Here is a 25,575-nt window from a genome sequence, read left to right as displayed (position 1 = left end):
GTGTTCCCAGTAATTGAGGTGTTTTATCGCAGTTATCCGTGCCATGAAGGTTCTCTGCACATTTTCTAGGTCAGTAATTTTACCTGCCTTGAAAGGTGCTGTTAGTGTGCAGCAATATTCCAGCCTAGATAGAACAAGCGACCTGAAGAGTGTCATCATGGGCTTGGCATCCCTTGTTTGAATTTTCTCATTATCCATCCTGTCATTTTTCTAGCAGATGCAATTGATATAGTGTTATGGTCCTTGAAGGTGAGATTCTCCGACATGATCACTCCCAGGTCTTTGACGTTAGCTTTTCGTTCTATTGTGTGGTTGAAATTTGTTTTATACTCAGATGAAGTTTTAATTTCCTCACGTTTTCCATATCGGAGTACTTGAAATTTCTCATCATTGAACTTCATATTGTTTTCTGCAGCCCATTTAAAGATTTGGTTGATCGCTTGGAGTCTTGAAGTGTCTTCAGTGGCGGACACTCATGCAAATTCGGGTGTCATTTGCAAAGGAAGATACGGCGCTGTGGCTTATATCCCTGTCTATGTCCGATATGAGGATGAGAAACAAGATGGGAGCGAGTACTGTGCCTTGTGGAACAGAGCTTTTCATCGTAGCCGCCTCAGACTTTACTCTGTTTACTACTCTTTGTGTTCTATTTGTTAGGAAATTACAGATCCATCCACCAACTTTTCCTGTTATTCCGTGATCACGCATTTTGTGCGCTATTACGCCATGGTCACACTTGTCAAAGGCTTTTGCAAAGTCTGTGTATATTACATATGCATTCTGTCTTTTAGATGATCCAGGACAAGCACAATGAAATAAATTGTTTTCCTTAGGTTCAGAACGATTTTTGCCTAATTATTGTATACACAAATTTTCGCTGGCTTTATTTGGCTTTGCTATTTAAGCCAGAATCGCAAGTTTTACATATTCGACACGATATATATATATATATATATATATATATATATATATATATATATATATATATATATATATATATATATATATATATATATATATATATATAATATACTCACAACTTAACAATTCACAACCCCCACACAGACAAAATGCTAAACCCGTAGGAGTTATAAAGCGCCTGGAGAATAGTAGGGTATCAGGTTTTATCCAGCAGAGGGATTGCTCTAATTTCCTGGATCACGAGCCCTTTACCACCATCAGTGTACCCCTTTCTCATCCTCCCCCATTAAGACAGTTATATTGAATGTTATTACAATACAGAAACGCAACTTAAAATAAAGCTAGAAAATGGAAAACAGGACACTAAATAAGAGGTGACTTCTCAGAACATAAAGTGAAAATTAAATTTCTAATCAGACAAATGGAATATAACTCAATATTTCACTCGTCCCTGGATAAAAGTAAAAAATTTAAATCATAGGTGAAACGTAATTAATTTTTCTCTTGTTTATTTAATGAATAAAGGCATAACTATCTTAGTAATCGTGCTTTCTCTCCCGCAGATCCGCCTATCACGCCAGTACCGGGTGTCAGGGATACCATCACTAGTGCTTGTGGACAGCCGCAGCGGACGCCTGCTGACCAAGGCAGGACGGGAGATGGTCACTAATGACCCTGAGGCCTTGAACTTTCCCTGGCGACCGCGACCCATAGGCGAGTTGCTAGCAGCCACCAAACTGGTAGATACTCAAGGCCAACAGGTCGCCTACGACACCATCAAGGACGCCTACAAGGGCCTCTACTTCTCTGCTCACTGGGTAAGACTTGGAGTGGCTCCAGCGTAGACTCTGAGTTTGAAGTTCTGAGAAAGAAATGAGAGGCTACTCGCTTACGATAGCATCACTAACGCCACAGACTCCTCTCTCTATTTGTATACTCGGTGGCCTGGTGGCTAAAGCTCCCGCTTAACACACGGAGGGCCCGGGTTCGATTCCCGGCGGGTGGAAACATTCGACACGTTTCCTTACACCTGTTGTCCTGTTCACCTAGCAGCAAAATAGGTACCTGGGTGTTAGTCGACTGGTGTGGGTCGCATCCTGGGGGACAAGATTAAGGACCCCAATGGAAATAAGTTAGACAGTCCTCGATGACGCACTGACTTTCTTGGGTTATCCTGGGTGGCTAACCCTCCGGGGTTAAAAATCCGAACGAAATCTTATCTTATCTTATGAATAGGGAGAGGTGTATAGCATGTAGAAATTGAATAAATGCTTGATTGATCTATTTTTCAATAAAAAAAACACTTGAACATAGTGTTGCTCGTATAACTACAAGTTTGCTGCAGTCATAGCGGGCTTGCCGATGACCTTACTAATTTACTACTGTCATTACCAGCAGGCTGCTGTTGTAGCCACTTGTCTACCTGGAGTTTACCTGGAGAGAGTTTCGGGGGTCAATGCCCCCGCGGCCCGGTCTGTGACCAGGCCTCCTGGTGGATCAGCGCCTGATCAACCAGGCTGTTGCTGCTGGCTGCACGCAAACCAACGTACGAGCCACAGCCCGGCTGATCAGGAACTGACTTTAGGTGCTTGTCCAGTGCCAGCTTGAAGACTGCCAGGGGTCTGTTGGTAATCCCCCTTATGTGTGCTGGGAGGCAGTTGAACAGTCTCGGGCCCCTGAAACTTATTGTATGGTCTCTTAACGTGCTAGTGACACCCCTGCTTTTCATTGGGGGGATGGTGCATCGTCTGCCAAGTCTTTTGCTTTCGTAGTGAGTGATTTTCGTGTGCAAGTTCGGTACTAGTCCCTCTAGGATTTTCCAGGTGTATATAATCATGTATCTCTCCCTCCTGCGTTCCAGGGAATACAGGTTTAGAAACCTCAAGCGCTCCCAGTAATTGAGGTGTTTTATCTCCGTTATGCGCGCCGTGAAAGTTCTCTGTACATTTTCTAGGTCGGCAATTTCACCTGCCTTGAAAGGTGCTGTTAGAGTGCAGCAATATTCCAGCCTAGATAGAACAAGTGACCTGAAGAGTGTCATCATGGGCTTGGCCTCCCTAGTTTTGAAGGTTCTCATTATCCATCCTGTCATTTTTCTAGCAGATGCGATTGATACAATGTTATGGTCCTTGAAGGTGAGATCCTCCGACATAATCACAATTTCTGTCATATTACAGAAATTACATTTGAGGAAAGTGGATGGGAAAGGGGTATTCAAGTTTGATACAATGAAAATAAGGAAACAAATTGATTTACAATGCTTTCATGTGTTAATTTGAGACACGATGGGGCTTCACTACCCACAGTGGAAAGGGAGGGGGGGAATTTCCCTGTTAAGTGTCTGAAATTATCATGAAATAAGTTAAAACATCAACTTCACAAAGGACGATTGTTACCACAACACTGGATACATCACACCAAGGACGATAACATAAATAATAACTAATTACTATCAAAATAGTAATGTGAAAAATTATTATGTGAGTAAATTACCGGCAGGGTACTTACAGGGCATCACCTGAATTATTACCTGCAAGTAATTTGGGTAAGGTAAGTGGGACTTAGTCACAGTAGGTCACTGAACTGCAACTCCTTCGATGCCCACTTCCTCACCACTCTCACAAAAAGCTAGACCTGACATTAAATTAATAATTACAATACTAAAACCAGCTACTCTGATAAATTTGTGTGGACTGTATATGATTAGGCTTGCTTGCTGGGTACACCTGGAGGTTACCTGGAGGTTATTCCGGGGATCAAGGTCCCCGCGGCCCGGTCCATGACCAGGCCTTCCGATGGATCAGGGCCTGATCAACTAGGCTGTTACTGCTGGCCGCACGCAGTCCAACGTACGAGCCACAGCCCGGCTGATCCGGCACTGACTAGGTATCTGTCCAGCTCTCTCTTGAAGGCAGCCAGGGGTTTATTGGCAATTCCCCTAATGCTTGATGGGAGGCTGTTGAACAGTCTTGGGCCCTGGACACTTACGGTATTTTCCCTTAGTGTATCAATGGCGCCCCTACTTTTTATTGGGGGCATTTTGCATCGCCTGCCCAGTCTTTTACTTTCGTAGGGAGTGATTTCTGTGTGCAGATTTGGGACCATTCCTTCCAGGATTTTCCAAGTGTAGATTATGATATATCTCTCCCTCCTGCGTTCCAACGAGTACAAGTCAAGTGCTTCCAAGCGTTCCCAGTAGTTAAGGTGCTTGACAGAACTTATATGTGCAGTAAAGGATCTCTGTACACTCTCTAGATCTGCGATTTCACCTGCTTTGAATGGAGATGTAAATGTACAGCAGTATTCCAGCCTAGAGAGAACAAGTGATTTGAAAAGGATCATCATTGGCTTGGCATCTCTCGTTTTGAATGTTCTCATTATCCATCCTATCATTTTCTTTTCACGTGCGATCGTGACACTGTTGTGATCCTTGAAAGTGAGATCCTCAGCCATTACTACTCCCAGGTCCCTTACATTATTTTTCCGCTCTATTGTATGGCCAGAGTCTGTAGTATACTCTGTTCTAGTTATCTCCTCCAGTTTTCCATAACGGAGTAGTTGGAATTTGTCCTCATTGAACATCATATTGTTTGCCGTTGCCCACTGGAAAACTTTGTTTATATCTTCTTGGAGGTTAACCGCATCCTCAGCAGATGACAGCCTCATGCAGGTCCTAGTATCATCCGCAAAGGATGATACGGTGCTGTGATGTATATCTCTGTCTATGTCTGATATGAGGATGAGGAATAAGATGGGGGCGAGTACTGTGCCTTGTGGAACAGAGCTCTTCACTATGGCAGCCTCCGATTTAACTCTGTTGACCACTACTCTTTCACAGAATGTGATTATTATACATAAATTATTAATGTTATTAGAAAGGAAATTCTTATTAACACTTACCATTTAATTACTGGAAGACAGTGCTGATGGAGCACACCCTAACTATACCGTAACTGCTAGGATTTACGATGGCCAATGCAAAAACTACTGTACATTATGAGTAAGCATCACTTAGCTAAGGTCTGTTGTTGGGAAGAATTCATTGAAGTCCTCTAGTGACCTACGAGAACGCCTGATTACATTGCACCATCCAGCCCAGTGTTCACACATTAAATTCATTATGGCCTCCCCATGGTGTCAGCAGCTCTTCTACACCCCCCTCGAAATTTTTCGAAAGAGTCAAATCAGCATCGCATTTTATTACATGGTTATTGTATTATTCAAATTTACACATGCTGAATTTAGGAACATTCAAAATTTTCCACAAGTAATAAATAGTATTAATATTAGTGTCAATAATATTTATCAGATACTAGTCAATAATATTAGGTATTTCCATTATTATTAAATAGAAAGAGTTACACTCATTTCTGTTATATGCCAAGAAAGTTATACCTTGCCTATACTTTCACCGACTCTCTTTAGATATTGTACTTGTTATTCAATTTATCAAACAAATGAATGGTGTTCGTACACGTCTTTGACCTTTACAATATTTTTCTCTAACAACCACAGCAGGCTTGAGAATCCAAGGTTTGTGTGTGTGTGTGTGTGTGTGTGTGTGTGTGTGTGTGTGTGTGTGTACTCACCTATTTGTGGTTGCAGGGGTCGAGACATAGCTCCTGGCCCCGGCTCTTCACTGATCGTTACTAGGTCCTCTCTCTCCCTGCTCCATGAGTTTTATCATACCTCGTCTTATAACTATGTGGTTCCTGCGTCCACCACGTCACTTTCCAGACTATTCCACTTCCTGACAACTCTATGACAAAAGAAATACTTTCTAACATCTCTTTGCCTCATCCCAGTCTTCAGCTTCCAATTGTGACCCCTTGTTTTTGTGTCCCATCTCTGGAACATCCTGTCTCTGTCCACCTTTTCAGTTCCTCGCAGTATTTTGTATGTCGTTATCATGTCTCCCCTAACCCTCCTGTCCTCCAGTGTCGTCAGGACGGTTTCCCTTAACCTTTCTTCGTAGGACATTCCCCTTAGCTTTGGAACTAGCCTTGTTGCAAACCTTTGCACTTTCTCTAATTTATTGACGTGATTGACCAGGTGTGGGTTCCAAACTGGTTGCTGCATATTCCAGTATGGGCCTTATGTACACGGTGTACAGAGTTTTGAACGATTCCTTGCTGAGGTATCGGAACGCTATTTTCAGTTTTGCCAGGCGCCCATGTCCTGCAGCAGTTATCTGGTTGATATGAGCCTCAGAAGATGTGTTCGGTATTATTTCCCCGATCTTCATGACTTTGCATTTGGCGGGGTTAAATTCGAGGAGCCAATTGTTGGACCAAGCTTCCAGCCTGTCCAGGTCTCTTTGTAGTCTTGCCTGATCCTGATCCGATTTCATTCTCCTCATTCGCTTCACATTATTTGCAAACAGGGACACTTCTGAGTCTATCCCTTCTGTCATGGAGGTTGGAGGTTCTGACCTGAGGGTTGGTGAGGATGGGAAGGAAGAGGGAGGGGAGGGCTGGAAAAATGGAAGAGGTTGGGAGGGTGAAGTAGGCGGTGGGGTAGCTGAGGTGAGTGGCCCGTCCACTCTGGAGCGTGATGTGCAGAGGTACTGCAGGAGGTTGTGTTGGAGCGAGATGTGCTGGTGGCAGCAGTGTCAGTAGAGTAGGGCTGGCACTCAGATGCCTGGCAGGAGATGGCTGGTGGTGCCCAGGAAAACAGGGTCGTTTTGGAGCCACACCCCAGCTTTAGCTAAATAGCAAAGTGCTGGGGAACTTCAGCTTGGAGGTGATTGGTTATACACATGATCCGCTGCAGACTGCATTGAATCTTGTTCTGGAGAGGTGTAGCACGTTGATGGGGGAGTTGGAATCATATGCGTGGTTGTTGAGTTGGTAGATTATCTCATTGAGGGTAGATGGTTTTTCGTGGCAGGTGAATTTTGCAGTGTTGTCTTCCATGAATCTGTGCTGTCATGTCTTTCACATATACCAAAAATAGCACTGGTCCTAGGACTGACCCCTGTGGAACCCCGCTTGTCACAGGCGCTCACTCTGATACTTCGTCATGTACCATGACTCGTTGCCTGTCCGTCAGATATTCTCTGATCCATTGCAGTGCCCTTTGTGTTATATGTGCCTGATCCTCTAGCTTTTACACTAATCTCTTGAGGAACTGTGTCAAAGGCCTTCTTGCAGTCCAAGAAAATGCAATCTACCCATCCCCCTCTTTCGCGTCTTACTTCCGTTACCTTGTCATAAAACTCCAGTGTGTTTGTGACACAGGATTTGCCTTCCATGAATCCGTGCTGGTTTTCGTTTATAAGCTTGTTCCGTTCTAGGTGCTCCACCACTCTCCTGTGTCCATGTGTGTGTGTGTATGTACGTGTGTGTACTCAGCTCCTGGTCCATCTTCATAATTCGCAATTGACTGGCTTTATTGACGCCTGGTCTTATGGGCTTGTATAATTTTTAGCCCTAAAACTGTGTAGAGTTCGCTTCACCACCTCTTGATCAACTTATTTCACTTTACACTAGCCTTAATTTGATTTTTTTAACAGCCCCGTGGTTCCTCTGGGTTATTCGGCTTGAATCTGTTACCTTGGTCCTTTTGCTCTCATATAAAATTTTAGCTGCAGTTTAATTTTCGAAACACTGTCGTGGATGTTGCAAAATGTGCATAAATTAAAGGCTGGACCTGCTGCCTGTCAGACGCCATGTGGTCACGGCACCACTCCACCTTGAAAATAAGATCCCACTGATGTCCTACTAGGGCGTCAATAGGACCCTGTTAAACCCAAAGACTCTTGTAAGAATTCCCCTCTTCATTCAAGGATCGAACCTGAATGCGCATTTTAATTTAATGTAATCCGACTAAATATATTTTAGAAAAGTTTACAGTAATTTAATAATCAACACAGTGAAATATATTTTTTTCGTTAGGTTCAGATTTTTTTGGCGAAATTATTGTATACACAAATTTTCACTTAACTTATTAGGCAAGAAGAGCGTTGCTATTGAAGCCAAAATCGCAAGTTTTATCTATTCGGCACAAGATTGTTATATATATACGTATATATATATATTTTTATTATTTTTTTTATTATCACACTGGCCGATTCCCACCAAGGCAGGGTGGCCCGAAAAAGAAAAACTTTCACCATCATTCACTCCATCACTGTCTTGCCAGAAGGGTGCTTTACACTACAGTTTTTAAACTGCAACATTAACACCCCTCCTTCAGAGTGCAGGCACTGTACTTCCCATCTCCAGGACTCAAGTCCGGCCTGCCGGTTTCCCTGAACCCCTTCATAAATGTTACTTTGCTCACATCCCAACAGCACGTCAAGTATTAAAAACCATTTGTCTCCATTCACTCCTATCAAACACGCTCACACATGCCTGCTGGAAGTCCAAGCCCCTCGCACATAAAACCTCCTTTACCCCCTCTCTCCAACCTATCCTAGGCCGACCCCTACCCCGCCTTCCTTCCACTACAGACTGATACACTCTTGAAGTCATTCTGTTTCGCTCCATTCTCTCTACATGTCCGAACCACCTCAACAACCCTTCCTCAGCCCTCTGGACAACAGTTTTGGTAATCCCGCACCTCCTCCTAACTTCCAAACTACGAATTCTCTGCATTATATTCACACCACACATTGCCCTCAGACATGACATCTCCACTGCCTCCAGCCTTCTCCTCGCTGCAACATTCATCACCCATGCTTCACACCCATATAAGAGCGTTGGTAAAACTATACTCTCATACATTCCCCTCTTTGCCTCCAAGGACAAAGTTCTTTGTCTCCACAGACTCCTAAGTGCACCACTCACTCTTTTCCCCTCATCAATTCTATGATTCACCTCATCTTTCATAGACCCATCCGCTGACACGTCCACTCCCAAATATCTGAATACATTCACCTCCTCCATACTCTCTCCCTCCAATCTGATATTCAATCTTTCATCACCTTATCTTTTTGTTATCCTCATAACCTTACTCTTTCCTGTATTCACCTTTAATTTTCTTCTTATGCACACCCTACCAAATTCATCCACCAATTTCTGCAACTTCTCTTCAGAATCTCCCAAGAGCACAGTGTCATCAGCAAAGAGCAGCTGTGACAACTCCCACTTTATGTGTGATTCTTTATCTTTTAACTCCACGCCTCTTGCCAAGACCCTTGCATTTACTTCTCTTACAACCCCATCTATAAATATATTAAACAACCACGGTGACAACCACGGTATATATATATATAAGTGGGGATTGTTTTAATCAAAGGAATTGGAAGTATCCTTTCTCACTTTCAAGGATCACAACAGTGCCACGATCGCACGTGCAAAGAAAATGATAGGATGGATAATGAGAACTTTCAAAACGAGAGATGCCAAGCCAATGATGATCCTTTTCAAATCACTTGTTCTCTCTAGGCTGGAATACTGCTGTACATTAACATATCCATTTAAAGCAGGTGAAATCGCAGATCTAGAGTGTGTACAGAGATCCTTTACTGCACGTGTAAGTTCTGTCAAGCACCTTAACTACTGGGAACGCTTGGAAGCACTTGACTTGTACTCGTTGGAACGCAGGAGGGAGATATATTTCATAATCTACACATGGAAAATCTTGGAGGGAATGGTCCCAAATCTGCACACAGAAATCACTCCCTACGAAAGTAAAAGACTGGGCAGGAGATGCAAAATGCCCTCAATAAAAAGTAGGGGCGCCATTGGTACACTAAGGGAAAACACCATAAGTGTCCGGGGCCCAAAACTGTTCAACAGCCTCCCATCAAGCATTAGAGAAATTGCCAATAAGCCCCTGGCTGCCTTCAAAAGAGAGCTGGACAGATACCTAAAGTCAGTGCCGGATCAGCCGGGGTGTGGCTCGTATGTTGGACTGCGTGCGGCCAGCAGTAACAGCCTAGTTGATTAGGCCCTGATACATCGGGAGGCCTGGTCATGGACCGGGCCGCGGGGGCGTTGATCCCCGGAATAGCCTCCAGGTAACCTCCAGGTAACCTCCTTGGATCAAACCTGATTACTTCCCATTCCTCAAGCACTGTATGACTCCCACGGGTTTATTACTTCTCCGCGAAAATAATAATCATATTTTTATAGCATTTTGTTGAGGGTCAACACTCAACCCAAAATTTTGTAAAAAAAAAAAAAAATAAATATCCGAAAATCATAAACGTTTGTAATACGCCAATGTTACAAGAATAGTACAAAATCTTTAAAATACACTGATGGAATCACTTAGTCATATGAAGTGAGGGTGTGGGAGTACAGTTGATAGTGCCGCCTGAGCGGCTTAGTTTATTGTGCACCCGTTGCTCAGCTTGTCAGCAGTAGAACAAAAATAAAAGCATTACAAAGGTCAAAATTGGTCTGTGTCAGACCACGCTGAACATACATGGAGGGTGTTCTGGGGGTCAACACCCCCGCAGGCCGGTCCATGACGAGACCGCGGTGGATCAGGACCCAATCAACCACGCTGTTACTGCTGGCCCCACGCAAACCGACGTACGAACCACTACCCGGTTGGTCGGGAACTGACTTTAGGTGCCTGTCCAGCTCCCTCTTGAAGACAGTCAGGGGTCTATTGGTAATTCCCCCTTATGTATTCTGGGAGGCAGTTGAACAGTCTTGGGCCCCTACAGTCATGGCGCCCCTACTTTTCATTGGGGGGATGCTGCACCGCCTTCCTAGTCTTTTGCTTTCGTAAGGAGTGATTTCTGTGTGCAGATTTGGGACTAGTCCCTCTTAAGATTTGTCAGGTGTATATTATCGTGTATCTTAATCGCCTGGGTTCCAGGGAGTATAGGTCAAGGTTCCCAGTTACTTCACAAGAAAGGAATATTAATCATTTCGTATTTAACAATTACTTCATATAGTTATTGTACACAGTACAGTAGGGAATACAATCTTTAAAAAAATGGTATCTTATAACCACTTTAAAAAATGGTTAGAACTGAGTTGCAGTCTCTTTAGACAGTTTGTCTATTATATAGTCGATGCAAAATGTGGATGCAACCTCAACATTTCAGATATCATCTCAATAACAATGAGGTGTTTTGCTATCCTGTAAGGTTTACATGGAGATGTCTGAAAGGTTGGATGTGTGTGACTTTGCATTTAGTGTCATTGACATCTCCATACAATCCGTACTGCCAGAGATAGTCATCAAGCTACCCGTCCAAATGAAGGTAATGCAAGATATGTTGCCTGTGAAGTACAGGAAACGCCGAGCATTTAGCTGAAATTGGTTTAGACAGTACCATACTTGTATGGTCAGGTAAACAATACACATTTCAGGTCCACTCATTTAATATATATAAAACATTATGATGTGTTTCCTTAAAACAACTGCTGCCCCTGTTTGCCTAACAGTAAAATAGGTACCTGGGTGTTAGTCGACTGGTGTGGGTCTCATCCTGGGACAAAATTGACCAAATTTTTCCCGAAATGCTTTGCATAACAAGGGGCTTTCTATATAGTAGCATGTCATTGATGTCAGCTATGTCTGCATGCGTTGTATATGTAGAAATATTATTATTATTATTATTAAGGCCATATAGACATCATAGCCAGGTTAGAAAGCTGCATAACGTACGAAGCGTCCATGAATACAAAGCTGTCTGGACCTATTATGTACCTCAGTATTGACTGCCGCCCACATGATGGGTATGGGGGGTGCATAATAAAGATATTAAGCTGAAAACTGTGTGAGTCACCATTTGTCGGCTCTCGCCATTTAAAATACCTTATTTCCTATTGTAATTTCTTTCAGGTGCCTGTATTTCTCATTTGTTTCCGGAGTATTAATTGTAAATATTTACATTGGCAGTGTCCCCCGTGCAAAGCCTTCACCCCACAGCTGGCGACCGCCTACGCTAAACTCAAGAACAATGAACGAGATTTTCAAATCATCTTTATTAGTTCAGACAGGTAGGTTGGTAAGGAGATAATGGAGTGACTGGGGGAAGAGAGGGATGCGGAAGAGAGAATAGAGGTGGAGTGAGTGAGAGATACGAATGAAGGGTAGAAGAGTATGGCAGTGTTAACACTGCTCTCATAGCAGTAGTATCAGTTATATAGACCATTGTGTGGGATGATTAGTGGAACGTGTGGGTTAATAGTGGAGTGCGTGGGATGGTAGTGGATAATAGAATGAATCTGGGATGATGGAATGTGTGGGGTGATAGTGGTATATGTAGGATAGTAGATTGAGTGGGTGGCATGATATTGGAATAAGTATGTTAGTGGAGTCTCCAGTTATGCTCCATTATTATTATTATAATCAAGGGAGAAGCGCTAAACCCGGAGGATTATACAGCGCCTGGGGGGGGATGTGGAAGGCATTCAGGCTTAATTCGGGGAACTGGAGCACAGATCCAATTCCCTAAATCAAGAGCCCCTCACCAACATCAAGGAACCTTCCTTGAGGGGCAGTTATACTCCAGAAGTGTCGAGGATGAAAATGGAATCAGTGTGTGGGATGATAGAATAAGTGATAGTGAAGTGTGTGGGATAATAATGGAATGAATGTGGGGTGACAGTGGAGTAAGTGCGATGATTGATGTGTGGAGTAATGGAATGTGTAGGATGATAGTGGAGTGATAGAGGTGAAAGATAATGGGATGGAGAGGATAGTCAAACGATGGAGGGGAAGTGAGATAATTGTGAAATGGAGGGTTGCTCAGAGTTCTAAGATTGTGGAATGATGGAGAATCGCGTGGTAGTGAAATGGTGGAATTCTGTGATAGAAGGAAGATAATGAAATGATGGATAACACTGAATGGTAGTAGAATGATGGAGAATAGTAAGATGATGAGCCAGGAACGGACATGTACACGTGTATTGTATTATTACATTCGAGGGATGTGCAAAGCCCATACTGATCATACAGTGCCTGGAGAAGAGAAGAAAATCAGGTTCTGTCCTCGGAGAGGATAACTCTAATTTTATGGACCAAGAGCCTTTCACTTGAATGGAAGGTCTTTAATAATGTGTTTATTTTTATCTCATTAAATTTTCTGAATTCTCCCAGGCTTAAAATGTATTTCACTGGCTGATGCAGTCTCTTTGCTTTTCAGTTTATGCTAGCATACTTCTAGCTCCTTGAATTTACCATCATGCCACTGTATATTTCCAGAGTGCATCACCTGGTCATTGCATTTTCTTTAACAGATGTGGGCTAGTGTCTGCATCATTTAGAATTTTGCATTTTCATTTTTTTTATATTGTGGCACCATGCAGGGCAAAAACTACAAATGGGGCATTTAACTGTCAAGTGATTGAGCATTAGCATGACCCAATTGCCATTAGGTGGGTATATTAAAATATTTTGTATACTGTTTACCTTCAGAGAGCAAAGGATGTTTTTACTTGAGGGGTTATTATTATTATTATTATATACATATATATGAGTATATGGATTTGTCAGTTAAAAACAGAGTAGGGGAGTTAGTAGTTGGGGAGATGGAGGTTTTGGGTAGATGGCGAGAATATTTTGAGGAACTTTTAAATGTCGACGAAGAAAGGGAGGCGGTAATTTCATGCACTGGCCAGGGAGGTATACCATCTTTTAGGAGTGAAGAAGAACAGGATGTGAGTAGTGGGGGAGGTGTGTGAGGCATTACATAGAATGAAAGGGGGTAAAGCAGGGGGGGATATAGTGTTGGAGTGGTTGGTATTTTTGTTTAATACGTAAATGTATGATAGAGGGGAAGGTACCTAGGTATTGGCAGAGAGGATGTATAGTCCCTTTATATAAAGGGAAGGGGGACAAAAGAGATTGTAAATATTATAGAGGAATAAGTTTACTGAGTATACCAGGAAAAGTGTACAGTAGGGTTATAATTGAAAGAATTAGAGGTAAGACAGAATGCAGAATGTAGGATTGCGGATGAGAAAGGTTTCAGAGTGGGTAGGGGATGTGTAGATCAAGTGTTTACATTGAAGCATATATGTGAGCAGTATTTAGATAAAGGTAGGGAAGTTTTTATTGCATTTATGGATTTAGAAAAGGCATATGATAGAGTGGATAGGGGAGCAATGTGGCAGATGTTGCAAGTATATGGAATAGGTGGTAAGTTACTAAATGCTGTAAAGAGCTTTTATGAGGATAGTGAGGCTCAGGTTAGGGTGTGTAGAAGAGAGGGAGACTACTTCCTGGTAAAAGTAGGTCTTAGACAGGGATGTGTAATGTCACCATGGTTGTTTAATATATTTATAGATGGGGTTGTAAAAGAAGTAAATGCTAGGGTGTTTGGGAGAGGGGTGGGATTAAATTATGGGGAATCAAATACAAAATGGGAATTGACACAGTTGCTTTTTGCTGATGATACTGTGCTTATGGGAGATTCTAAAGAAAAATTGCAAAGGTTAGTGGATGAGTTTGAGTGTGTGTGTAAAGGTAGAAAGTTGAAAGTGAACATAGAAAAGAGTAAGGTGATGAGGGTATCAAATGATTTAGATAAAGAAAAATTGGATATCAAATTGGGGAGGAGGAGTAAGGAAGAAGTGAATGTTTTCAGATACTTGGGAGTTGATGCGTCGGTGGATGGATTTATGAAGGATGAGGTTACTCATAGAATTGATGAGGGAAAAAAGGTGAGTGATGTGTTGAGGTATATGTGGAGACAAAAAACATTATCTATGGAGGCAAAGAAGGGAATGTATGAAAGTATAGTAGCACCAACACTCGTATATGGGTGTGAAGCTTGGGTTGTCTATGGGCAATGTGTGGTGTAAATATTATGCAGAAAATTCAGAGTGTGGAAATTAGAAGGTGTGGAGTTAATAAAAGTATTAATCAGAAGGCTGAAGAGGGGTTGTTGAGGTGGTTTGGTCATTTACAGAGAATGGATCAAAGTAGAATGACATGGAGAGCATTTAAATCTGTAGGGGAAGGAAGGCGGGGTAAGGTCATCCTCGAAAAGGTTGGAAGGAAGAGGTAAGGGAGGTTTTATGGGCGAGGGGCTTAGACTTCCAGCAGGCGTGCATGAGAGTGTTCGATAGGAGTGAATGGAGACAAATGGTATTTGGGACCTGATGATATGTTGGAGTGTGAGCAGGGTAATATTTAGTGAAGGGATTCAGAGAAACTGGTTATTTTTATACAGCCAGACTTGAGTCCTGGAAATGGGAAGTACAATGCCTGCACTCTATAGTAGGGGTTTCGGGATATTAGCAGTTTGGAGGGATATGTTGTGTATCTTTATACGTATATGCTTCTAAACTGTTGTGTTCTGAGCACCTCTGCAAAAACAGTGATTATGTGTGAGTGAGGTGAAAGTGTTGAATGATGATGAAAGTATTTTCTTTTTGGGGATTTTCTTTCTTTTTGGGTCACCCTGCCTCGGTGGGAGATGGCCGACTTGTTAAAAAAAAAAAAATGTATTAGTATAATAATTGGGAATCAGATGCATTGTTTGCAGCTTTCACAGAGACCCACCTAAAATACTATTTTGAAAGTAAAATATAGTTTCCTGGGTGCAATCTGTTAAGAAGCAACAAAGGGGAAATAAAGAGTTTTGGTAGTAAAAAAACAAAACCTAATGCAGTTGTTGTGCATGTATATAAATGTCCTAGCAGTTCAAGGACAAATTATTAGAGATTAAGCATTGTCTTGAAAACCTTTCAGACCCATCCCCAAATATCCTGCTGCTTGGCATTTTCAATTTGAGGTACATTGGAGGAAGAATGTAGCAAGGACTATAACTGCAGTCCCTCTGGAGCTAGTTTGAAGAAACAGTCTTACAGAATTATTAAACATTTGCAATAGATTCACTTTAATTAAGCCAGGTAAATGCTGAGCCAACTAGAATTCAAAAAAATGTAGATCTCGTATTTGCCAATAATGAAGACATGGAGTTTCTCTTGGGCAGAAAAAAATCCCCTCTTAATTAACTTAGGGACCCCATTAGAAATAAAACACATAGTTTGACTTATTTGGGCTAAATCTACATACTGTTCTTTTTTTGTGCCCATAACATTTATCTGCCCACAAGACCATTGTAAAAAAAAAAAATTGCATTATGTACTCAAAGGCTAAATAAAAACTTTCTTGTAGGAGTGAAGAGTCATGGCAGACATACCACAACACTATGCCGTGGCTGAGTTTAGCTTGGGAGGAAAAGGATGCCCGGCATGAGCTAGCTACGATTCTAGAAGTGAAGGGCATCCCAACACTAGTTATTCTTGCTCCAGACAACTCTGTTATCACCACAGATGGACGTACAGAACTCTCAGAGGATCCTGATCTTGAGGTGGGTTCCATCGTTTTGAACTTTAAATAATTGTTGTGTTATTACTAAGAAGGCTATTTGTAGAGGAATGGTAATACTACAATATATTTTAGGGTCATATAGTGACTTGTGCAATGGGAGGTAATTGGGTTTGATCCAATTAAGAGAATGGTTGAAGGTTAGAGAGATGGTGTTAGGTTCATGGAGAAGTGCCAGACCCATTGGTCATAGTGCCTGAAGAATGAGAAGCCATCAGGTTTGATCCAAGGAAGGGGAGGGAATGCTCTGGTTCCTTATATCAAAATTATTATTATAACCATAGCTAAGCACTAAACTCACGAGGGTCCTTATATCAAAAACCTTTCAGCATCAAGGCACCCCTCCCTGAAGGGGCTTAAGTTCTGAAGGGCAGAAATGTTCATGGAATTATTTTCATAAAAAAAATTGCTGAACCTTTATATAGTTGATCAGTATCACATAATTTAAACACTGTTATTGTTATTATTATTATTATTATATTCATGAGGAAAGTGCAAAATTAGCATGAGTCATACAGCATCTGGAGAATGGGAGGTAATCAGCTTTGATCCCAATAATGGAATGACATAAAACTCCTCATTATTGGGTATTAAATCATGAGAGGCAAAGCCTTATTTTATGACTTGCAACAAACCTGATCTTTCCACAGGAAATGTTCATTCTTTATTGGTTCTAAAGGCACATACATATTTTTAATCTACCAGTGAGGACATGGAGAATTATTATTATTCTTATTATTACAGTCATTGGGAAGTACTGAACCTGTAGGGGGTCATACAGCACCTGGATAAATGGGCAGCAATAGGGTTCAAGTCAAGGAAAGGAAGAATAAGTCCAATTCCTTAGATCAACAGCCCCTCCCTTGAGGGGCAGGGGAAATGGAAAAGCAAATGCCATGTATTAGCGATAAGTTGCTGATTTGGCATGTATCTAAAATGTGCACAAAATTTTGGCATTTTAGATTAATATTCACTGCCTAGTGATTACAGCACTCTTGATATTGCATAATAATTTAAAACTAGTCACAAATGATTGTGTCAAGAAATAAATTTCAATACATACTGTTTTTATATCTTCAGAGATTCCCTTGGCGGCCTCAGAGTGTAGAAGTGCTGGCAGAACGACACATGTCTCGTCTTCAGGAGAGCCCCTGCCTCGTTCTCTTCACAGGTAAATCTTGCAGTACCTGTTAGAGACCCAAAGGAAATAGATAAAAAAAAAATCGTATGGAACCTAAGATAAAAGAATCTCTCTCTTTTAACACATATGTACTACATATACAGTGGACCCCCGGTATTCGATAGCATCGGTATTCGATAAATCCGGTATTCGATGCATTATATCGCAAAAAATTTTCCTCGGTATTCGATACGATTCGTACGAGACCTGTCCACATGTGGCCTGAACTGCCCCTTGTGTGCCAGTGTTTACAAGCCAGCCAGTGTGCGCGCATCTAAGGATACATTCGGTACATTCCATATTATCACTGTGTTTGGTGCTTGTTTCTGCAAAATAAGTCACCATGGGCCCCAAGAAAGCTTCTAGTGCCAACCCTTTGGTAAAAAGGGTGAGAATTAGTATGGAAATTAAGAAAGATTTTGAAGGGTTTGGGGCTAACCCTGAGAAGCCTATACCAGTTGTGGAATACATTGTGCCTACTTCAAAAATTAAGGAAATGTGTGCACAGTGGGTTGAAGTGCAGACCTTTATGGATGAAAATCATCCTAACACAGCTATTACAATGACAATGTTGTGGCCCATTTTAGACAAATCGTAAAGGAACGGGAGGTACAGAGCTCTATGGACAGATTTGTTGTGCGACAGAGGTCCAGTGACTCTCAAGCTGGTCCTAGTGGCATTAAAAGAAGAAGGGAAGTAACCCTGGAAAAGGACTTGCTACCTCAAGTCCTAATGGAAGGGGATTCCCTTTCTAAACACTAACACCTCTCCCCTCCTTCCATCCCATCAATCATCACCAGATCTTCATTAAAGGTAAGTGTCAATTAATTTATTGTTATTGTAATTATTCTATTGCATTAAACTTAATATTTCATGTAGTAAAATTTTTTTTTCATACTTTTGGGTGTCTTGCACGGATTAATTTGATTTTCATTATTTCTTATGAGGAAAATTGATTTGGTTTTCGATATTATCGGTATTCGATGAGCTCTCAGGAACGGATTAATATCGAATACCGGGAGTCCACTGTATCTTGTTCGACCATTAAATTCTGTCATGCTTAACTTATATACGTACATGTACATGTATATATAAGCTAATTAAAAATTATCTAATCTTAAATATTTGTTATGGAAAATTAACAATACCAAGGTAAAAATTAAGATAGGTATACAAATAAGAAACTCAAAGTTCTTTCAAGCTACTGAATTTTAATGAGATCCCTCTGTATTCTGTTTCTTATTTATAATTTGTAAGGATGAAAGGCAAGACATTTTCTCAGAATTTTCCACACTGTTGGTTGAGGTAAATTAAGTTGACAATTGTCATATGTAGATTTCTTTTGGACTATGAACAAATTCTTAAGTGCTCTAAACATTTGTTGCACTGGTAGTGGGCCGTCCTTGATTTTCTTCCACGTAGATGCATCCAGCATTAATCAGTTTTTTGATGCCACTCACAAATTGAACAAATTGAATACCCACTTGGTGGACCCTTTTCATACTTGATTTTAAATTGTCAGTGAAAAGTGATCAGAGAAGATTTTATAATTCTCAAGCACACAGAATGCCTTTGTTGTTAAGACACTGTAATGATTACTAACAATTGGAATACACATGCAGTATTTTAATTTTTGGTCTAGCAGTGTTTGTTTTTTCATAATGAATCTTTAAAACTGAAAGGATGATTTGTAATAAGATTTTACTATATAGTTACCAGGTAATGTGTATGTATACACATTACCTGTATCTATGTGTATGTATACACATGTGTGTGTGTATACAAGGTTCACAGTACAGTATTTTTACCATTTAGGAGTCATATTACACTATAACATGTGCACACAGCTCAGCATGGTCATGACATTTAATGCTGCATCACACCGAAACACCATCAGGGAAACACCAACTCATACTCCATTTCATGACATAGCACCAACAGCCCTGCACTGTAGTCACGGTATCTCCTATAACACTGCACCAGGCTTTGCTGGGCACTACACTTAATGGCTGCTGTCCACACACTAATGAGTTCACAGTATAGTAGTATACTATAGTACTGTGTACATTCAACATTCAGTATGCCAATCTCCCTGCCAGATGCATCACACCAACACCTTACAATGCTGTATCTATGTGGAATCCAAGCTGAAGTGTTACTGTATTGTCATAAGTCCAGATTACAGCCGCCACTGCAAAGTACTTGGGCACTACAGATACATGTGATACCATTACACAAGTTCCATAGCTGTAGTGCATTCGTGTTTCTGGAGAAATTTTTGCCAGTATATTTGCAATTTCACATTTTTATTTTAAGTAAACCAGTACTATACAATACTAGAAAGTAGTACACTATTATGTTTACATAAAAGTCCACAACCCATATTGGTCATCCTGCACTAATGGCACATAGCACTTGTAAATGTTTGGAGTTCCAAATGATCTTTTTTATAATTTTGTTTGGAGAAGTAGATCATATTGCTCAGTTATTAATTTTGAATTTCTTAATTTTAGGTTGCATTACTGTGCACTGCCAATAATCAAATATGTAGAAATTTTGCATGCAATAGCTGCATTTTTTGCATTGACTTAATATACCGAGTTGTATTACACAGTATTCACAGTGAAGCACTGAACCCATAGGGGGTCATACATTGCCTAGGGAATGATTGGTAATCAGGTTTGATTCTAGAAAGGGGAGGGTAGCTCCATTTCCTTGTATCAAGAGAGATTATCAGCATTGAGGCACTCCCCCCCCTCTCCTGGTGGGAGGCATACACTACAGTGGTCCCTTGTTTTTCGTAGTTAATCCGTTCCTGGAGTTGCTACTATTATCGAAATCTACGATTTGCGAATCAATTTTCCCCATAAGAAATAATGTAAATACAATTAATCCGTTCCTGACACCCAGAAGTATTAAAACAAAAAAATTTTTTACATGAAATATAGATGTAGTACATAAACAATACAATGGGAAATGATGAATGAAACATTAACAGCATAACACTTACCTTTATTGGAGATTCTTCTTAGTGTATGGGAGACTGGAGGAGGAGAGAGATTGGATTGTTTACAGTTTGGAAGGGGAATCCCCTTCCAGCAACACCTCAGGTACCAATTGCTTTTCTGGGGTTGCTTCTCTTCTCTGTTTCTTAACCCTTTCAGGGTCTGTCCCATAGATCTACGGCTTCACGTTGAGTGTCCAAACCGTAGATCTACGCCAAATTTCTAGCGCCGTCAAATTTAGCGCGAAAACGCTCATAGGCCTACATGTGAGAGAACGGGTCTGCGTGGTGGGTGTGCGCCATAAACAAAAAATCTAGGCGCCCGCATAGCATTGTGGGAACGCCGGCTCAGTTACCCTTGTTCACCATGCCTTGTCGCAAGTCAGCTCTCACTCCCCGGAAAATTGGGACTCTCCTCTTCCTATCTGATAGTTCTGACACTGATGGAAGTGGAAATGAAGACGAATTCTACGGCTTTGATCAGTTAGTGACCGAAAAGAATGACCAGGATATCGATAATAGTGCAGAAAACCCTGACGATCCTCAACCTTCTACCTCTGGTGTGGGCACTCGTGACTCACGGTCAGTTGTTCCTCATCGCAAGAGAAAACTAATATTTTCGCGTGGCCAGGCCTCTGACTTCAGTAATGATGATGATAGTGACGTGGACTGTGATTTTATTGCGCTCGACGATCATTCGAGTAGTGATAGTGAGGAATCATATTCACCAGTGAAGCGTCGGTATGTTCGCCGCCGCATGCGCTCGGGTAGTGTACCCTATGCTGTGCCCAGGGGATGGAGTACATCCCGGAGTACATCCCGTGGCCCAACACCAGTTTTAGGTAGTGATAGTGAAGATGATGTGGCTACACTTAGCATGGATAGACCACCGGCATCAGTGGATGGTGTTAGTGGTGATGGTAGTGGCACCGCCATGCGTGACTCACCAGGCCACGCTGGGACCCACGCTGCTGACTCGTCAGTTCAAGGACAAAGCGGAGCGCCAGCCACCAGCCCACCACAACCACAACCACCCGCACAACCAGCCTATGATGTCCAGTATCCACCAGCAAACCGTATGTGAGATTGGCAGCAAAATCCCAATTTTGTTCCCAAGCCTCACCACTTTGATGACTCTCAAAGTGGAATTCTACCTACTTGTCCCCTTGGAACCACGGCCAATGAACTGGAATTCTTTGAATTATTCTTTGACCAGCCATTGATGGAAATTATTGTCAGGGAAAGTAATAAGTATTTTGAGTACACCATGGCAAATACGATCTTATCACCACAGTCAAGACTACACAGGTGGAAAGAGACGACTGTTGCAGAAATGTATTTGCTTTTTGCAACAATAATGCTTATGCCTCACGTCTATAAGCATAATATAAAAGCATACTGGTCCACAGATCGGCTAATTTCTACCCCGGTCTTCAGTGAAATCATACCAGTGAACAGGTTTATCTTACTCTTACATATGTTGCACTTCTCTGACAAAACCAGGCCTGACAGAAGTGACAGGTTATACAAGATTAGAAATGTTTTCATGTATCTCAAACAAAAGTTCAGCATATACTTTTATCCATTCAAGAATCTTGTAATTGACGAGTCTTTGATTTTGTTCAAAGGTAGACTGTCATTCAAGCAGTATATACCGAGCAAGAGGAAACGCTTTGGTATAAAACTGTTTGTACTCTGTGATTGTGACAGTGGCCTGGTGTTGGATATTGTTGTATACACGGGTAGTAAAACATTGAAAGATACCAAGATGTTATTGGGTATCTCAGGTGACGTAGTGAGAAACATGATGGCACCTTATCTTGGTAAGGGGCATACATTATATACCGATAACTGGTACACAAGCCCATTACTCAGTGATTTCATGCGAGTGAACAAGACAGATGTGTGTGGCACAGTGCGTTCTAATCGTAAACATATGCCCAGGCTCAATGCAGGTGCTCGTGGTGATGACGTGCAGGTGTTTATTGCCAATGACATCATGGCATTACGGTGGCATGACAAACGAGATGTCACATTGTTGACAACCATTCACCGTAATGAAATGCAAGACAGTGGCAAAGTTGATCGAGTGACTAATGAACGTATTCGAAAACCAGTGACAGTGATTGATTATACACAAAACATGCGCTTGGTTGACAAATGTGACATGCAGATTGGTTTTGTTGACTGTGTTCGTAAGAGTTACAAGTGGTACATGAAACTTTTCTTCCATCTCATGGACATTTCAATGCTCAATGCATACAATATGTACCAAATAAAGACTGGCAACAGACCACCGTATGGTGAATTTTGTTTGTCTGTTGTCAGACAACTCATAATGAAGTACCAGGTAAGAACACCTGCTATACGACACGGTCCTCGAATTCCTCAGGATATACCCAAGCGTTTGAGGAGGGAAGGTGATCATTTCATAATACAACTTCCTTCAACTCAGAAGAAATTTGCTCAGAAGAGATGCATCGTCTGTGCACAAACAAAACGACGGCAACAAAGACGCAAAGACACTCGGTTTATGTGTGAGGAATGTAAGGTGCCTCTGTGCATGGTGCCTTGTTTCAAGGAGTTCCACAAGCTCCAGCAGTTCTAAAACCATGTCCAGTGATTGTAAATATGTAAATATATGATAGAACATTAGTATTATACAAGATTTGTGCATGTTTATTGTAATAAACAACAGTGGTAAACAATAATATGATAATAACTTTAGTGCGGTTATTGTGTTCAATACAGTGAGTTTATATATATACATTATATACAGTATTGGTCTCTCAGGCCCCAAATGTTAGTAGGAATAGAAAAAAAATTGGAAAAGAAAAAAAAACAATAAAAACCGCAAAATAATGTAATGCGCGTATGTGGAATTCGTCGATGTTGCCGCCACCACATCATTTTTGACAAACTTCTTGGCACTTTATCTCGGTAAGTACTGATCAGAATTTTTTTTTTGTCTTATTACCTTCACAAAATATGCTCTTTAATTCTGTAAGAAAAAATAATTTTTTTTTTTTTTTCAAAATTTCTTGGACACTGGAGCACCACTTCAGATTTTGGCCTTGGACCCTGAAGGGGTTAATGCCCCTAGGACCACCTTGAGAGTCACTGGAGTCCTGTCTCGCAAAATAACTGTCCAGAGAGCTCCGTTTCTGGGGTCTCTCTAAAACTTCCCTAAAATGGCCCAAGACTTTGTCACTGTACATGTTGCCAACATGGCTTGCAACAACCTTGTCAGGGTGATGTTTCTCCATAAAGCTATCCATCTTACCCCACATAGCAAAAATCTCTTAAATTTCTGAAGAAGGCACCTTCTTCCATCTCTCTTCCTCCTCCTCTGCAGCAAGATTCTGAGCTGCGATCTGTTGCTGTTCCTGCTGAAGCTCTTGCAGCTCCTCAGTGGTGAGCTCTTCGTTGTGGTCTTCCACCAACTCTTCCACATCCTCCAAACTCACATCCAACCCCATGGAACTCCACAGTTCCACAATTGATTTAACAACAGACATAGGCTCATCAGGGTCAGTCCCAAACCCTTCAAAATCCCTCTTGTCGACACAATCTGGCCACTAGGAGCTTTCTTTGGAGCCATGGTAGCTTATTTAGTACTTGCAAGCACTAAAATGAGTAGAATACATGTATTATGAAATATTTCGTAGGAGCACGTGAGGGGACCTTCGCTCACTGGTAAACAATGTGAGACTGGCTGGGTAGGGAGGCCGCCCCGGCTCACACCATGCGTACGCGTCCCGGACGAACTACTATTCGCGAGTCAACCTATGATTAGCGAGCCCATGTTTATACAAAAATATCCCTATGATTTCCGAAATCTATGATTCCCGAGAACTACGAAACACGAGGGACCACTGTATATTGTAGATCTTCTTTCAACAAACCGGCCATATCCCACCGAGGCAGGTGGCTCAAAAAGACAAACAAAAGATTCTCTTTTTAACTTCAGTAATGTATACAGGAGAAGGGGTTACTAGCTCCTTGCTCCCGGCATTTGAGTCACTTTTTACGACATGCATGGCTTACGGAGGAAGAATTCTGTTCCACTTCCCGATGAAAACAGGAAATAAACAAAAACAAGACTAGTAAGAAAATAGAAGAAAAAACAGAGGGGTGTGTATATATGCTTGTATATGCATGTGTAATGTGACCTAAGTGTAAGTAGAAGTAGCAAGATGTACCTGAAATCTCACATGTTTATGAGACGGAAAAAAGGCACCTGCAATCCTACCATCATGTAAAACAATTACAGGCTTTCATTTTACACTCACTTGGCAGGACGGTAATATACCTCCTTGGGCGGTTGCTGTCTACCAACCTACTACCTAGTATATTAATTAACTAATTTTTTAAAATGCCTTGACTACTGGTGATACTCTTCATATACAATCTTTTACAGATGGAGAAACAACAGAGTTGCAGTTTGGCAGAGATGTTCTGTTGCCTGTGGCAGAAGAGTACCTGCTTGAGCACTCACAGGAAGGCAGTCTTGCACTTCAGTTTTTTGTTGCTGGAGAGGTACACATGCCTTCTTTTGTTGCAACTTTGGTTTCATGAAACTTTTGAGAATACAATTAAGTCTGTAAAAAATACACCACATTAGTTTCACGAAACCAAATGGAATTTATTTAAGAAACAAAAAAAAAAATATTTAGAATAAGAAAAAGGGGGAGATGGCTGACATGTTTGAGAGTGAAGAAATTGGTACAGTACAAATAATTTTTTTAAAATAAAACAATATTTTTTTTTCATTTTTGGGCTACTCTACCCTGGTGAGAGACAATAAGCTTTTTTTTTTCTACCTTAGCAGCCATCTTTCACCAAGGCAAGGTGACAAAAAAAGAAAAAGGAACTGCATTCACTACTATTCATTCAATCACTGTTTTGCCAGAAGTGTGCTGACATCACAATATAGAATACCCTCCAACTGAAACATCCCTACCCCCTCCTTGAGTGTAAACACTGTCCTACCCACCTCCTGAACTCTCAGGTCTGTTGCCCCTGAATCCCTTCATAAATATGTTTCCTTGCTTGCACTCCAGTAGTAAGTAAACAATTAATTCATTTACTCCTAATATGCTTACACAAGCCTGTTGGGGGCTCAAGCCCAAAAACTCACATTCTCTCTACATACCCAAACTGCCTTGACAGCCCCTCCCTCAGCCATCTGAATTATATCCCTGGTGACCCCACAATA

The 25,575-nt window shown here is 41.4% G+C and overlaps 1 protein-coding gene and 1 long non-coding RNA gene across 6 annotated transcripts in view; one reads left to right on the top strand and one right to left on the bottom strand.

Moving 5' to 3' along the window:
- The window catches only part of LOC128690750 (nucleoredoxin), a 518,570-nt gene extending 493,635 nt beyond the window's left edge, over positions 1 to 24,935 (top strand). For all 4 annotated transcript variants that reach the window (XM_070088257.1, XM_070088255.1, XM_070088258.1 and 1 more), the window contains exons 4-8: positions 1,485 to 1,739; positions 11,731 to 11,831; positions 15,961 to 16,156; positions 17,254 to 17,344; positions 24,778 to 24,935. In XM_070088257.1, coding sequence (XP_069944358.1) covers positions 1,485 to 1,739; positions 11,731 to 11,831; positions 15,961 to 16,156; positions 17,254 to 17,344; positions 24,778 to 24,935 — 801 coding nt within the window. The remainder of the gene's footprint in view (positions 1 to 1,484; positions 1,740 to 11,730; positions 11,832 to 15,960; positions 16,157 to 17,253; positions 17,345 to 24,777) is intronic.
- Positions 1,654 to 24,959, bottom strand: LOC138853168 (uncharacterized). 2 transcript variants are annotated; one of them, XR_011392380.1, is made up of 3 exons: positions 24,840 to 24,959; positions 17,237 to 17,360; positions 1,654 to 1,783 (listed from the first exon to the last, which is right to left on the bottom strand). It is a non-coding gene; the product is annotated as an uncharacterized lncRNA (long non-coding RNA). The 2 variants fall into 2 exon arrangements; XR_011392379.1 differs by lacking the exon at positions 1,654 to 1,783 and adding an exon at positions 15,830 to 16,176.
- Between the last annotated feature and the right edge of the window lie 616 nt (positions 24,960 to 25,575).

The sequence above is a fragment of the Cherax quadricarinatus genome, chromosome 24, assembly GCF_038502225.1.
Source record: "Cherax quadricarinatus isolate ZL_2023a chromosome 24, ASM3850222v1, whole genome shotgun sequence".
Classification (NCBI taxonomy): domain Eukaryota; kingdom Metazoa; phylum Arthropoda; class Malacostraca; order Decapoda; family Parastacidae; genus Cherax; species Cherax quadricarinatus.
This window is presented reverse-complemented; position numbering and strand designations above follow the sequence as displayed.